We start from the raw sequence: 16,582 nt of genomic DNA on the forward strand, positions 1-16,582 counted from the left end.
TTGTTCGACAGTGAAATTCAGGCCTGGAGCAACTTGCCGACACGGGACCTGGCTCTTAGTGTGAGGTGTAAGCAAATGTTCGGACAATTTAAACGCTGGCCAGGTAGACTGGTGGATCCTCTCTCCAGGGCACTAACCCTGTGACACTACCCCTAATTTATGCGTTCTTTGATAATAAATATACTTTGAACTTGAACTTTAAACTTGTGTCTCTAAAATTCTGAATATTCATGAATGCTACTTATTTGACCTGTCAACTGTATGATTTTTTTATTCAGCTGATTCTTCCATTTGAAATAGTATGCTCCACCTTCTCTATTAATTCCATTTATCCTTTACAAATTTCATTCAGTTAATTTGCCAATATTATTTACTGCGCTGGAGTATGCTTTTTGAAAATGAGGGGACTTAACAGGATGGACTTGGTTTGGATAGTTCCCGTGTAGACAATCTCCACGTGATAAGTGGTTGGCGATTTAAGACTCAGATGAAAAATGTTTTCTTAGATCATTGAGACTATTTGAAATTCTCTGTCCCAGAAATCTTTGGATAGTGATTCATGCAGTGATTTATTGAAGTCAAGTTATGCTTTTGGATTATAGGGTGACAGTGAATAGAAAGGCAAATGGAGTTGAAACCAAAGATCAAATCTTAATTTTATTGGATGGCAGTGCAGGCTCATGTATATGTACAGAGCATTCCTAATGTTTCATCTGCTCTTCATTAAGTTTTGAATCAAGTTAATGATATATGATCTCTAAGAATTATCACAGAAACCTCAGTACAGCTTGGTCCAGATAGCTACAATGGTGTAAACTGAAGTTTTCTAACTCATTAATTTATCGTGAATTCCCATTTGTTTTATTTTTGTTAAAACTTCCTGTTGCTAAATTTTCTATGTTCACTTCTAAAGTCAAGCATTTATTGATTTAGCTTGTACCTTGACATTTCTTGAGAATTCATCGGTGGTTTTCCAGGCACAATGGATCTCAAAATACTTCTCCGGTTCTTTTGCTGCTTTGTGTAGCTAAATCTGTTTACTTTAAAAGCTTCGTTTTTTTCTAAATATAATATTCTGCTTTAGATTTGTAACCAGTATATTAAATGATGTACAATTTAGATAAAATATTATCTAAAATCTGTAAAATAATTGATTTCCTGTGCAATGTTTAGAGCTGTTAGTACTTAGTCATTTTCCTGTCTGTGTCCTTCAATTGTAATATGTTCTTTGCTTCCTTAATTTATTTCCAAGTTTTATTATAATTGTGGAAGTCTATTATTTAAAGTTTCACATTTTTTTCCTTCCAGCCATTTTGCAGAAACCTCTTCAAAAGCACATTGCTTTGGTCATAACTTTCCAAATAATGCACATGACACAAATGAATAATTTTTGTTCTATGGAAATGTTGACTTAATGACTTATTTATTTTTAGCTTTTAGAGTGACATCTTGTTCATAATAACATATTCAGTTATAAAGTGCAAGTTCTGAATAATATTGTCATTTTAATTATTTCAATCGTTTATTATCAGGCTGCATCTCCTCATCCTGGAACAGCAGCAGATATAAAAGGTATGAGATTTTCAGCTGAATGAATTACAGTTTATTTAGTCTCTTTTGTCATAATGAGTATCCCCAAATTAGCTTCCTAACTACATTGTCTTTTTGATAATTAATTTATTGCTGCTCTATGAATAAAAAATGTAAAGATCAGCTTTTTGGATCTTTGCTTCAGGTTTAGGAGTCACTCAAAACCCTGTTTTTTAAGCTGTTATTTGAAAATAAAAGCATACTGTGTATTAAATGCTTCAATATATTATGATATGCAATATATGGAAAATGCTGTGGGCAGATAGTAACTGAAAGGCAGTATTAGCGGTGAATTGGTGCTCTGTTCTTTTTATATTTAGCAACAAGTTAGACATGCATGCATGTGATAAGATCCCTGTGGACATTTCAACTTCAATTGTATTTTCAATGCAAGTTTTTACGAAATATCATTTGTTATCTTTAATCAAATGTAAGGATTTTACATTCTTTTGATAACTCTTTGGTTTATCATGTTGTTAATAAAATGACATCTATTAAATGCTATAAAACAAAGTAACTCGTGCATTACCGAAACAAAAGTTAAATCATTGGTTTCAATTAATGGATAGTTTTAGGCTATAGTACTTAAATCCCTGTTCTTGTCCAGTTGTTCAGCAGCGTGTATCATCTACAAAATGCACTGCTATTTCAGGGTTCAGAACCAGTAAGAGAGGATGTGCTGGAGCTGTTGGAAGGTATTAAGTTGGATAAGTCGTCGGCTCTGGATGAGATGTACCCCAGGCTACTGTGGGAGGCGAGGGAGGAGATTGCTGAGCCTCTGGCAATGATCTTTGCATCATCAATGAGGATGGGAAAGGTTCTGGAGGATTGGAGGGTTGCGAATGTTGTTCCTTTATTCAAGAAAGGGAGTAGAGATAGCCCAGGAAATTATGGACCAGTGAGTCTCACTTCAGTGATTGGTAAGTTGATGGAGAAGATCCTGAGAGGCAGGATTTATGAATATTTGGAGAGGTATAATATGGATAGGAATAGTTAGCATGGCTTTGTCAAGGGCAGGTCGTGCCTTACGAGCCTGATTGAATTTGTTGAGGATGTGACTAAACACCTTGATGAAGGAAGAGCAGTAGATGTAGATGGATTTCAGCAAGGCATTTGATAAGGTACCCCATGCAAGGCCTATTGAGAAAGTAAGGATTAGATTATGAGAACACTCAGTCCTCTTTTATTGTCATTTAGAAATGCATACATGCATTATGAAATGATACAATGTTTCTCCGGAGTGATATCACAGAAAACAGGACAAACCAAAGACTAACACTGACAGAACCACATAATTATAACATATAGTTACAGCAGTGCAAAGCAATACCATAATTTGATGAAGAACAAACCATGGGCACAGTAAATGAAGTCTCAAAAGTCCCCGAGTCAATCGACTCCTGAGTCCCTGATAGGCGGCAAAAGGGAGAAACTCCCTGCCATAAACCTCCAGGCACCGTCAACTTGCCGATGCCTTGGCAGTAGCCGACCACAGCCGACACTGAGTCCATCCGTCCGAAAACTTCAAGCTTCCGACCAGCCTCTCCGATACAGCCTCCAGAGCGCCATCCTCTGCCGAGCGCCTTCGACCTCACCCGGCTGCTGAAGCACGCAAAGCCGAGGATTTCGGGGCCTTCTGCTCCGGAGATTCCGGTTACCACACATTAGCAGCGGCAGCGAAGCGGGCATTTCAGAAGTTTTCCAGATGTTCCTCCGTACTCTCATGTCTATCTCCATCAAATCAGAATTGTGCACGGTCCCCTACTTGACAGATAACAGACATCACCACTGAAGTGGCCGCGCGCGCTGCCGTCACGCCGCCATCTTCTCCATGGAGGCATGGGATCCAAGGGAACATTGCTTTGTGAATCCAGAATTGGCTTGCCCACAGAAGGCAAAGAGTGGTTGTAGACAGGTCATATTCTGTGTGGAGGTCGGTGACGTGGTTTGCCTCAGGGATCTGTTCTGGGACCCTTACTCTTCGTGATTTTTATAAATGACCTGGATGAGGAAGTGGAGGGATGGGTTAGTAAGTTTCCTGATGACACAAAGGTTGGAGGTGTTGTGGATAGTGTGAAGGGCTGTCAGAAGTTACAGCGGGACATTGTTAGGATGCAAAAATGGGCTGAGAAGTGTCAGATGGAGTTCAACCCAGATAAGTATGAAGTGGTTCATTTTGGTAGGTCAAATATGATGGCAGAATATAATATTAATGGTAAGGCTATTGGCAGTGTGGAGGATCAGAGGGATCTTGGGGTCTGAGTCCATAGGACGCTCAAAGCAGCTGCGCAGGTTGACTCTGTGGTTAAGAAGGCATACAGTGTATTGGCCTTCATCAATCGTGGAATTGAATTTAGGAACCGAGAGGTAATGTTGCAGCTATATAGGACCCTGGTCAGACCCCACTTGGAGTACTGTGCTCAGTTCTGGTTGCCTCACTAAAGGAAGGATGTGGAAGCCATAGAAAGGGTGCAGAGGAGATTTACAAGGATGTTGCCTGGATTGGGGGAGCATGCCTTATGAAAACAGGTTGAGTGAACTCGGCCTTTTCTCCTTGGAGCGAGGGAGGATGAGGGGTGACCTGATAGAGGTGTATAAGATGATGAGAGGCATTGATTGTGTGGATAGTCAGAGGCTTTTTCCCAGGGCTGAAATGGTTGCCACAAGAGGACACAGATTTAAGGTGCTGGGGAGTAAGTACAGAGGAGATATCAGGGGTAAGTGTTTTACGCAGAGTTTGGTGAGTGCGTGGAATGGGCTGCTGGCAACAGTGGTGGAGGCGGATACAATAGGGTCCTTTAAGAGACTTTTGGATAGGTACATGGAGCTTAGAAAAATAGAGGACTATGGGTAAGCCTAGTAATTTCTAAGGTAGGGACATGTTCGGCACAGCTTTGTGGGCCGAAGAGCCTGTATTGTGCTGTAGGTTTTCTGTGTTTCTATCTACAAACGTGTATATATTTTCAAGTCAGAATGGTGTACAATAGAGAGAAGTCTGAAGGTGGTGTTCATTTGCACATTACTTGCCCTTCTTGGCGGTAGGTATCATGGACAGATGCAATTGGAGTAGCCCAAGTAAGTAACTACTTGTATTTAGTCAGATGGCCCAGCTGTAGTTTAAATTGTTGTTATTGCTACTTCAGTGGAATATCAACATGAACAACTTGTCATTGTTTTGTGATGGAACAGCACCTAAATCCAGAATTATCCTTGCTCTCTTTACTTGGAATCAACACTAAAAAGTAGCCATCAATATAATTGCATGGCTGTTTTTCAACAGGACAGGCTGAGTATTTTGTAGTAATCAGCACTTAAAATAAATTCTTGCAGAGTGGTCACTCCAGATCAGAATATGTTTACAGTGGAGTGCACACATTTAATCATGGATGATTGATTTTTTTTCCCATTTATGTCCACTGTAGGAGATGAAGAAACAGGAAAAACTTCTGATGATATTAGTTTGAGTCTGGGCCAGAGCAGCAGTTTGTATAAAGATGCAAATGAAGAACAAGGTGAGCTTGGCCTGCAGGAATTTGACATTTCCTTACCAGAACAAACACTCTGGCTACCTACACCATCTATTACATTTGCATGTGGTGTATTCTTGCCCATTTCCTTTACCCGCTTATTTCCTCTGAAGCCTTTCTGCATCCCGCTTACAGACCACATGCCACCTAACATTGTATCATCAACAAACTTGGATATATTCCATTTGATTCCCTTAATCATTGATAGATTGTGAACACCAGAGTCTGTCTCACCAATCTCAGCAGTATCTCATTCGTTACAGACTCACGAATTGAAAATGGGCCATTTACTCCTGCTAACATATAGAAAATGCTGGCGGGACTCAGCAGGTCAGGCAGCATCTATGGAAATGAATAAACAGTAGTGCATTCCTGCTGCTTTCTGTCTATTATCCATTCTTCAACCACGCATAGTATATTGCCCATAAACCCAATCGCTCCCCCCAGAATTTCCATCTAGTAAAATTCCAGTAATCTGTCATCGTTGGAACTTTGGTGGATCCCCACTACTAGATTCTCCAGATTATTGGATCTTACTCCTTTTAATAACCTAATTTACATTTAGTTCACTTTTTTTTAAATGTTGCAGTGCAATAAAAGAATTCCAGTGAGTCTGGGGAAATTAAAGGAAACATGGGGAATAAAAGCCAGTAAATTTAAAGAGAGCATGGGAAGTAGGGCCCTGTTGACTCAAATCATTGCCTCAGTGAGTTTATAAGGAGTACCTGATGTAGAGTCCTGGTAAGTATAGACTACTTTCTAAATGGGGAGAAAATTCTAAAATCAGTGGTGCAAAGGAACTTGCTAGGCCTCATGCAGGATTCCCTAATGGTTAACTTGCAGATTGAGTCAGTAGTGAGAAAGGCAAATGCAACGTTAGCGTTCATTTCGAGAGGACTGGAATATAAAAGCAAGGATGTAATGCTGAGGCTTTACAAAGCACTGGTCACACTCATCTTGGAGTATTGTGAGCAGTTTTGGGCTGCTTATTGGATGACCATAAGACATGGGAACAGAATCCACTAAATTTGTCAGGAGCATGAAACTGGCGCCTGTTGAGTTTAAAGCGAGTGTGAAACCTGGCCCTACAGAATTTTAAGGAGCCTTTAATGGGGCATTGGTGAATTTCTAAAGAGCATGAGAACAAAGCCCACTGAGTTTCAAGGCAGCATGGAGTAAGATGCAAATCATCAGGATTTCCAAGGAATTGAGTAATTGATGATCAAAGATTTACTATGTTTCTTGAATGATCACTACTAATGCCTTGACAACCTGTTCAGCTATCTCTTTCAGAACCCTGGGATGTAATCAATCTGGTCCAAGTGACTTATCTACCTTCAGACCTAACACTTAGTAATAGCGACTGCTCTCATTCCTGCCCCCGACACTCAAATTTCTGGCATACTTCAGTGTCTTCCACACTGAAGATTGACACAAAATATTTACTATGTTCATCTACCATATCTTTGTCCCCCATTATTACCTCTCCTGTGTCATTCTTGAGCAGTCTGATATGCTTGCCTATCTTTTACTCTTTGTATATCTGAAAAAATGTTTTAAAAATCATTGTCCTCATTTTTAATTACCTCATGACTTCATTTGTCATCACCTCAGCCCTCTTTGGCCATTATTGTTGATTTGAGTTTAGTCTTTTGTGCTAGTCCATTTTTGCTGTAGCCAGCCTTCTATGTTTTCCTGCTGCTGCTGAGCTAACAAATTTTACGACACATGCCAGTGATAATAAATCTGTTTCTGATTCTGATTCTTTGCACCTTGCTTTAAATGAACTTCTTATTCTGTACTATTATTTCTATTCATCTTTAATTCCTTCTCGCATTTCCATGAAGTGGCTGGAAAATATGTTTCTGTGTTCAAGATTCAGGTCTGAAATATCTTTTTAATGATCTTCACGTTAATCTGACAAATTGGTTTTTGGAATAGGGAAAGTATGATAAGGCAGTTACATTTTGACTGTTCCTGATGATTAAAAAAAATCTATTTCCAACAGTTTGTCGACAATTTACTCTGAGTGAGTATTAATGGATGTCATTTCTTCTTATAGACCTGGCACAAGATTCTAAGCTTTTCCAAGTCGTGGTGTCAAATGATTCCTTGATGTCTAACCAGGTTTTAACACCTACGGGAACTCAAGACTTTCCAAGGGATTCGAGTGACAAAGTGACCCACCATCACACAGAGCATTCATTGTCTGCTGCTTGTGACACAGAAGCAGCCTCCCTTGTGCCTTTGCATTCCCAATCATACAGGAAAGATCACAGGCCGAGGGGAGTGCCAAGGACTTCAAGTTCAGCAATTGCTTTTCCAGACACATCACTTAGTGATTTTGCCCTTTTTCAACAAAGGAGAGGCTTAGATACAGTCTGTGAATTGGAAAGTTCAAAACCTATTTCAGGATCCAAGGAGTCTTTGACTGAAAACTCTTGTTATGCTGGTGTTTTTCAGCTAGATGACTTACTCAAGGGTGGTACTTCCCAGCCATTCTCCAAATCAGGATACAGTAAGCCTTTAAAAACTGATAATAGTGTTGATAGTCTCCAGAGTCTTAGTACCAGGAGCAGTGGATCAACAGAGAGCTACTGCAGTGGCACAGATCGAGATACGAACAGCACCGTTAGCAGTTACAAGAGCGAGCAAACAAGCTCGACCCATGTGGAGAGCATTCTTTCAGAGCAAGCAGAAACTTCAGCAGATGAGAACAGCTCGGAGAAAAAAGATTGCGAGAAAAGTGATGCTCGCAGCGGCTATAGTAGTGAACCAGAAGGCGAGAGTATTGCGGAAAGTAGTGAAAGGACTAATGGTAAAAGGAAAAAATTGCATACAGAAAATAAAGAGGGAAGTTCCAGGCAAGAGCCTTGCCAGGCTTCCAATCAGTTGCAGATTGCTGATCCAGTGCAGACTGGAGAAAGACTTGGTGGTTCTGGTTCTGGTGATGCTAACAAAAATCCTCATGCGAATGAATTGACTGTTGACATCTTGAAGCAGCAAAGTGAATTACTTCCTGAGGCCGTGGTGGAACCGGCAGTAGAAGAAGTTGTCGAAAAATCTCACTTACCAATGGATAAACAAACATTAAAGGATGAAGCAGCAAAGCAAAAGGATGGGGATGTAAGACCCAAATCTAATTTTATCCACAGAGCTGCCTCTACACACAAGTCAAACCGAAGAAGGTCAGGGAAAAAACGAGCAAGTAGTTTTGACTCTAGCCGGCATAGAGAGTATGTGTCATTTCGTGGTGTAGCTGGTATTAAAACCGGCAGTAACAGTTTTTGCCCGGATGAAGATTCAAGTGACCAGAGTGACTTGAGCAGAACCTCCAGCATGCATTCGGCACATCGTTTCAGTTCAGACAGTTCATCCAGCACCACTTCCCATTCATGTCACTCTCCTGAAGGACGGTACCATGTCTCAAAAGCAAAGTACTTGTCTCAAGAAAGAGGCACTGACTTTGAAGCTATGTTAAAGGTCCCTTCTGGTTCAGAAACTAGTGCGAATGCTAGGAGAAGATCGACACACAGGACTCTCAGTGCAGCCAGTGCCAAAACTCATGCACGAGTGCTCAGCTTAGACAGTGGCACAGCAGCCTGCTTAAGTGACCCTAACAGATTAGGGACACCAGATAAAGTGAGGCCTTTAACTACATCTAAGTCAGACTTGGAAGCCAAGGAGGGAGAGGTGTTGGATGAATTATCTCTTATAGGCAGAGCATCACAACTGGAATCAGTAACTCGCTCACGTAATAGCTTACCCAATCAAGTAACCTTTCCTGAAGCTGAAGAACAAGGAGCGACTAGTACAGGTGAGTTGTTAAGCAGTTACTTGATTGATCATTAGATACACTCCCATATACACACTAATACACAAATCTTTGACATAAATTTATCAGTGTGGATCTACTTCTAGCTTTGTTTTGTGGGGTGCTTGTTAACTAATACAATTATTTTGAAGTACTGGAGAATTACGTGGAATGGTTTCAGGTGTGCTTCTAAGTGTACTGTATACTTATTTGTTGGTGATTCTGGCTCTATATTGCATAAGCGTGGGTTTAATAATAATTAGCTGTAGAGCAGCTGGAATATACTTATAGCAGCCAGTTATGGAAAGAAGATTAATAAGTAGAAGTGATTATCTGGTGTTGTACATTAAATTGATTTTTAAAAGATCTTACAATTACAAGCACAGATTACTATAATGGCAACAATGTTCTTCAAGAAACAATACAAAAGAAAATGCAAACTGTCGTTGTTTCACAGAATAACTTTGCAGATTTAATAATGAATAAATAAACAATGCAATTCAATACCATATTATATTAAAAGCAACATATATTTGGATGAGTACATGGATAAGAGGTGTTTAGGGGGAGATCAACCAAACACAGGCAAATGACACTAGCTTAGCAGCAGCACCATGTTTAACGTGGAAAGGTTGGCTGAAGAGCCTGTTTCCATGCTTATTACCCTGACTCTATAGCTACAAATACTGTGCAAAGGGCACCCTTTGCAAAATGCTAGTTGCAGTGTATCAATCTTAATCCAGTTGAGGTACCGATGATTTAACAGACATATTGCACGTTTATCCAGATAATATTGCATTTTACTCTTTTCAAGTGTACTTATCAAGTTTATTAAAATTTTCTTTTTGCTTAGAATAAGTAGTAAATGCTAGCTGACTACTAACTAAATGGAGTAAATTTCACAAAGAACTGAGAAGTTAGTCCGAATTACTTGGCAGATATTCGTATTTGAGCATGATAGAGCAATTGCCTATTAGCTGATTGCTGTTTTGTGAGAGTTTTTTGTCAGAAAGTTGGCTCTCATTTTTTTGTACATTATAGCATCATTTTCAAAAATATTTGATTTGCTTAAAGTGCTTTGGCACAACTACAGGATATTGAAGACGTCAAATAAATCTAATTCCTTTTTAAATAAGTCAGTTAATTGGATAATATTTTTGATATATGATTAACAGAATTTGCCTTTATTTCTCGATGTGTGATCCTTTATTTTTGAAAGGAAGTGAAAATAACTTGAGTGTGCCTTCATTTTAGCTTGGCATATTTCTTTGCAGCCAAGTAATTTTAAACCGACCTCCTTACGGAGCTCAGCCATAACTTAATCAAGAAATAATTAGAAAGTCCAATAGCCATAACGATTCTAAATTATACAAGGCCTGTGGTTTCATTCCAGAAATTAGGTTTGCATTTTTAAAACTTAAGTGCAGCTTGAGTCCATTTCTCTTATTCTATATTTTTTGACAGTTTGATTCTAGTACAACTGGTTTTTCTGTTTGATCCCTTAAAATGATTGCACTGTAGTTCCCAAAGGCTACGAATATCCAAATCAAAGAAAGACAATTTATGTCCAGTTTTGATTTGATTCTCTTCACTTTGATTAGCAAATGTCTTATGTGAAACATTGGTATTGTGCTTAGTGGAAATGTAAGTACGGTGAAATGGAATCTACCTGAGTTACTTTGGCTTTTCCAAATAATCTTTTTAAATCCTCTCTAAGCTGACTGCATTTTTCATTTAAAAATGCTCTTTTGGAGACCATTTTTTAAAAATTGTGTGTTTAAACCATATCCTTAGTCACCACAGACTGCACAAGGTACATGATCACTGGTAGGTAGGCTTTGCCAAATGCCAAACTGACCTACCTGAAAATAGGTTACTACCTGTTAATAAAGTTACTTTTGGACTGTTTGTAGTTTCTCTTTTATTCACCCTATCAATACATTTGTAAAAAATTCCCCTTTTCTGGAGATGTAGTAGTATGCCTCTAAGGCCTTGCTTTGCCTCACTGAATACCTACTGGTTTTTGTTTCTTGCAACTATCTGGTAAATATTGATGAGAGGGACTGGGAGAAGCAAGACTGGTGTTGCGAGCCAAACCCAGCTTCATATTACTAGTCTTGTTAAATTGGATTGTGGGTATTTACTTTTTTGGAATGTTTTCAAACTTGATTACTCTCATTCCCATCCCCAGATCTTGATAGCCTTGTCTGTGAATATAGTTTGCTCTTTTTCTAGTTTGTTAAAATGAAAATAATAAACTAGGCAGTAATGTGAAGACCAGATGTTAAACTTGTATGTCAATATAAAAGAAAAATAAGGTAGACACTGAAGCTTTATATATATAGTTATAATGTGTGTTGTATGACACACTTGTCATTAGCATACAGAAATGTCAAGTCCTGGTATTTCATGCCTTGTGTGTTATGCTTGAAAAGTATATACTTTCACCATTTCCAACTCAGAAAGAAATGCAGTTCTGTTGTTGAATGTTTTAAAGACTTATCATGATTTAACAACTTTGCAAAACTACCATCGAAATGTTGAGCACACTCAAGTTGAAGGGGGAATGAAAATGAAAACTTGATTTTTTAAAATTCTTTCTGATTGTTATACATTGCATTTATAAACTGCTTGTAGCATCATAGAATGTTTCAAGACTTTTCACAGTAGTGTTATCAGACAAAATTAATTACTGACCCTTAAGTATTGTAGAAAAATTGCTTTTTGCTTTTGTGATTTTGAGCAGTGCACTAAATGAAGCGGAAGAAAGAATGTTGTTTTGCTGTTTTCCTAAATGCTTTATTGAACAGACGTCTTCTGATTTGTTTATAGCAGATTAAAAAACTTGTTTTGCAAGAACATTTTACATTTGAGTTTTTCATTTGCCAAAAACTAGAGGAATTCTTATTTCATTTTTCTCATGTTGATTTTGTAATAGTTATACTAACTTTGCACTTCTGTACATACTGTTTTATAGAAGTAGTTATTAATAATTTTCATTGCATAGAAAGTTTACAGTTTTTCTTGAAAGTATACACCATACTGATGTATATATGTATGTTTGCATCTATTTATTACCTGTTGCAGATCAACCTTTTATATAGTCTATTATAAAAACACTAATTAATTGAGTTAGATTATTAAAATAGATAAATGTGAAAAATTCAACAGATACTGGAAATCCAAAGCAACACACACAACATACTGAAGGAACTCAGCAGGTCAGGCAGCATCTGTGGAAATGAATATACAGTCGATGTTTTGGGCTGAGACCCTTCTTCAGGACTGGAAAGGAGGGGAAGACGCCAGAATAAAAAGGTCGGGGGAAGAGGACGGATGATAGCTAGAAGTTGATAGGTTAAGCCAAGTGAGTAGGACATGCAGTGGGCTGGAGATGAAAGGATAGGAGAGGGGAATGGATCATAGGAGAAAGAGAAGGAGGAGGGGACCTAGAGGAAGGGGATAGGCAGATGAGAAGAGGTCAGGGATCAGAGTGGGAAATAGAAGAAGAGAGGAGGGGGATGGAATTTCTTTTTACCGAAATCCATATTCATGCTATCAGGTTAGAGGCTACCCAGAAGGAATATAAGGTGCTGTTCATTGTGGCACAAGAAGAGGCTATAGACTGACATGTCAGAAAATGAATATGTAGGTATCAGAATTAAAATGTTTGGCTATTGGGAAGTTCCACTTTTGCCAAATGGAACAAAGTACTCAACGAAGCAGTCCCCCAATTTGCAACTATTGTAGAGGAGGCCGCATCAGAAGCACTGGACGCAATAAACGATTCAAGCAGATTCACAGAGATGTGCTGGGAGGGATTAATGGACAAAGGAATCATGGAGGGAGAAATCATACAGCAGGGGTTTGGGGGAAGGTAAAGATATTTGCTATGAGGTCTTGTGAGACCATGGATTTGCGCCTGGAAAGTCTTCACTCTCCAGGGCACAGGCCTGAGCAAAGTTGTATGGAAGACCAGCAGTTGCCCATGCTCTCTCCTCTCCACGACACCAATGTTGTCCAAGGGAAGGGCATTAGGGCCCATACAGCTTGGCACTGGTGTCGTCGCAGAGCAATGTGTGATTAAGTGCCTTGCTCAAGGACACAACACGTTGCCTCAACTGGGGCTCGAACTCACGACCTTCAGATCGCCAGTCCAATGCCTTAACCACTTGGCCACATGCCCACACTGCTATGAGGTAAAGATATAACTATATCTTTATAACATATAGTTACATAATTGTAACTATATGTTATAATTATGTGGTTCTGTCAGTGATAGTCTTTGGTTTGTCCTGTTTTCTGTGATATCACTCCGGAAAAACATTGTATCATTTCTTAATGCATGTATGCATTTCTAAATGACAATAAAAGAGGACTGAGTGTTCTCATAATCTTCCTCAGATATAAAAATTTTGCTAGAATATGGCACAAGTTTAATGGCATGAAATTGGATTGTGTGAAATATCATACAAGTGATTAATGTTTGATCATTTACAATTTAACCATTGGTTTCAAGAATCCAGTCTTTTTAAAATAATTGCAAAAAAAATTAATCAGCTTATTTGCACTTGTTGCTTCCAGTTGACCTTGGGGCGATGCCACAAATTTGACTTTCTGTCTTCAGCATTTACAGTAAAATTATGGGCTTCACATGTAAAGTGTTCTTATTCTAGAGTTGATCCTCATTGAAGTTCAATATTAAACAAATGAATTTAATGAGAATGCTCAATGTTGGCCTTAATTAAGATTGGGCAATCCATTTTCACCCTATGAATATAATTTTAAATAGTAAGAGGAAATGAGCTTGAGCATATCACAATTCCTCTTCATCCTTGCTCTTTAGTGCTAAACATTTCAAACACCATAGTGAACATGCTCTCATGAATTGTATCTCTTTTTCATCTGCTTGATCTTGAATGCAAATGAAAATTGGTGAAAGACTGAATGCATTTTATAACCTTCAGCATTCAAATGCAAAAACCTGCAATCAAGCATTTTCTAATTTAAAAAAAAGATAAAGATGTTTTGATAACTGTTGTAGCAATGAAATTGCTTATTTGTACATACATTGAATGTTCTTGGGTAGTGTGCTATTTATGTACAAAAGTTATAACTTAAGTTATTTAAAATTGCACCCATGTTTTTTTTTTGTTTCTGGTGATTGAATTTGTTAGCCTTACTGAAAAACACTAATAATGAGTTTATAGGAATTGCCAAATGAAAATGAAACCTAATAATCCCTGTACCCAACCTAATTAGATGTACAGGAAGGTTGCATGATTGGCAGCAAATATTAGAAATAAAATTGATGTTGGGAGTAGTTAATTATTCCCCTGCCTTTTTTACTGCATGACTACAGTTATTTCCTGTGATATGTACCAGCAAGTGATTAAGCTTTGTTTTCTCTCAGGCATCAATGTTATCAAGTGCTCCTGTAAGCAGACTGTGCATTCAGTTGGAAGTTTTCAAGATTTATTAAATTGCAAGAATGAGTAAAGTAGGGGGCAGAGCAATGGCATTGAAGTGCTGGTTACTTGTTCTCTATTAGCATGACAGAACTGATCTGAAAGGGTTGATAATATTACCTCTTTATCTTGAACTTTCACATAAAGGCTTAATGACTCAGGCTATCTGGTCATTTATATCATTGCTGTTTGAGAGATTTGTTTTCAGGTTTGCTTCTTCCGCTGCAAAAGCATTTCATTGGTAATGAAGTGCTTTATAACAACCCAATACTGTATAAATGCCTTTCTTCCATTAATACAGCAGTATTTATTTTGTTTCAATACAAGTTTCAGACAATATTTAGACTTCAAAAAAGGACCTATTCTTTGGAATGTTTCTTTGTTTGTTTGTTGGCTGACATAATTTCCTGCAAATTGATGAGCAAAATGCTCCAAAAGAAACTAAGGAAAACAAGCTTCTTCTGGTAATGTCATCTAAATCTTTTTGAAAGTCAGTGCTGGTGAATCCAATTAAAAAGGCTACATATAATTACATGCACAGCTTGTCTTTCAAATGATCTACATGATTCTATATGAAATGTACTGCCTTTTAACCATATTAGCACCTTGGACCTCCTGTTATGTTTCTAAGGATTCACACTCACCGCAATTGACTAAAATCAGCATGTCTGCTCCCTTAATGCAAAGCATTTTCTTTGAGGAATATCCTGTGATCATGGAGTATTATGCTTTCATGCTGTTTTCCAGAAACAAGATAAGCATTCAACAGAAATTCAAAAGAAACCTTTATCTGCATGGCCTCATGACTAACCCATTGCATTATGGACAGTACATGCAAGTTTAAAAGGCACTTATCATTAAACATGTCACAAAATGAGGCCTTGTTGTTTCACGTAACCAGGCTGAATGTCAAAATATTTTCAGATTTATTCAGACTTTACAAATGAACTTCAGGCACTTGGTCCTTCACAATTCAATAAGGTCATGACTCATCTGACTGTAACCTTAACTCCATGTTCCTGCTAACTTTCAATGACTTTTCAATCATTGCTTATCTAGAATCTACCTACCTCTGTCTTAAAATATTGAAAAGTGTTTTAAAGTTATAGAGTCATTGAGTACTACAGCACTGAAACAGCCCCTTCAACCCATCTGATCTATGCCAAGCTCTAATTCTGCCTAGTCCCATTGACCTGCACATGGACTATATCCCTCCATTCATGTACCTATCCAAATTTACCCACATCCACCACTTCCAATGGCAGTTTGTTCCACATTTTCACTACCTTCTAAGTGAAGAAGATCTGACTCGTGTTTCCCTTAAACATTTCACCTTTCACCCATAACCCATGACCTCTAGTTCTAGTCTCAACCAATATCAGAGGAAAAGGCTGCTTGCATTTACCCTATATATAATTTTGTATACCTCTATCATCTTACTTCATTCTTCTACGCTGTAGAATATAGTCTTAATCTTTTCAATTTTGCCCTGTAACTTTTGTCCTGGAAACATCTTTTGTGAATTTTCTCTGCACACTTTGAGTCTTATTGATATCCTCGCTGTAGGTAGGTGACCAGAACAGGATATGATACTCCAAATTATGCCTCACCAGCATCTTGTACAACTTCAACATAACAACCTAACTCCTGTACGCAATACGTTGATTTATGAAGGCCAACGTGCCAAAAGCTCTCTTTTTGGCCCTACCTACCTGTGATGCCATTTTTCAAGGAATTACGGATTTGTATTCCCAGATCCTTCTGTTCTACTGCACTCTTCAATGCCTTACCCTGGTTTGTCCTCCCAAAGTGCAAAGCCTCCTACTTGTCTGCATTAAATTCCATTTGCCATTTTTTAAGCCCATTTTTCCAGCTGGTCCAGATCCTTACTGCAAGCTTTGGTAGCCTTTTACTATGCCCCCACCTTCTCCACTACTCTATGACCTTTTTCTTGGACTTGCCTTGTTCCAAAGATTAGCATCATCTGAGAAATAATATTTTACTCTTCTCTGGTCTTAAGCAGGTAGCCCCATGTATTTAAATAGTGATCCTTAGTTTCAGATACTCTCACAGAGAAATATCCTCTTTACATTGACCTGTTCAAAATACGTTAGTGCTTTTAGGAAAGGTTTAAACTGTGTTAGCAGAGGAATGGGGCTCAGAGTAGAGAGTAGATGTTTGGG

The 16,582-nt window shown here is 38.4% G+C and overlaps 1 protein-coding gene across 6 annotated transcripts in view; it reads left to right on the plus strand.

Annotated features, from left to right (window-relative positions):
- The window catches only part of pcnx1 (pecanex 1), a 264,326-nt gene that overhangs the window by 100,471 nt on the left and 147,273 nt on the right, over window positions 1-16,582 (plus strand). For all 6 annotated transcript variants that reach the window (XM_063052231.1, XM_063052251.1, XM_063052241.1 and 3 more), the window contains 3 exons: window positions 1,533-1,572; window positions 5,013-5,102; window positions 7,180-8,934. In XM_063052231.1, coding sequence (XP_062908301.1) covers window positions 1,533-1,572; window positions 5,013-5,102; window positions 7,180-8,934 — 1,885 coding nt within the window. The remainder of the gene's footprint in view (window positions 1-1,532; window positions 1,573-5,012; window positions 5,103-7,179; window positions 8,935-16,582) is intronic.

The sequence above is a fragment of the Mobula hypostoma genome, chromosome 1 (genome assembly GCF_963921235.1).
Source record: "Mobula hypostoma chromosome 1, sMobHyp1.1, whole genome shotgun sequence".
Classification (NCBI taxonomy): Eukaryota; Metazoa; Chordata; class Chondrichthyes; order Myliobatiformes; family Myliobatidae; genus Mobula; species Mobula hypostoma.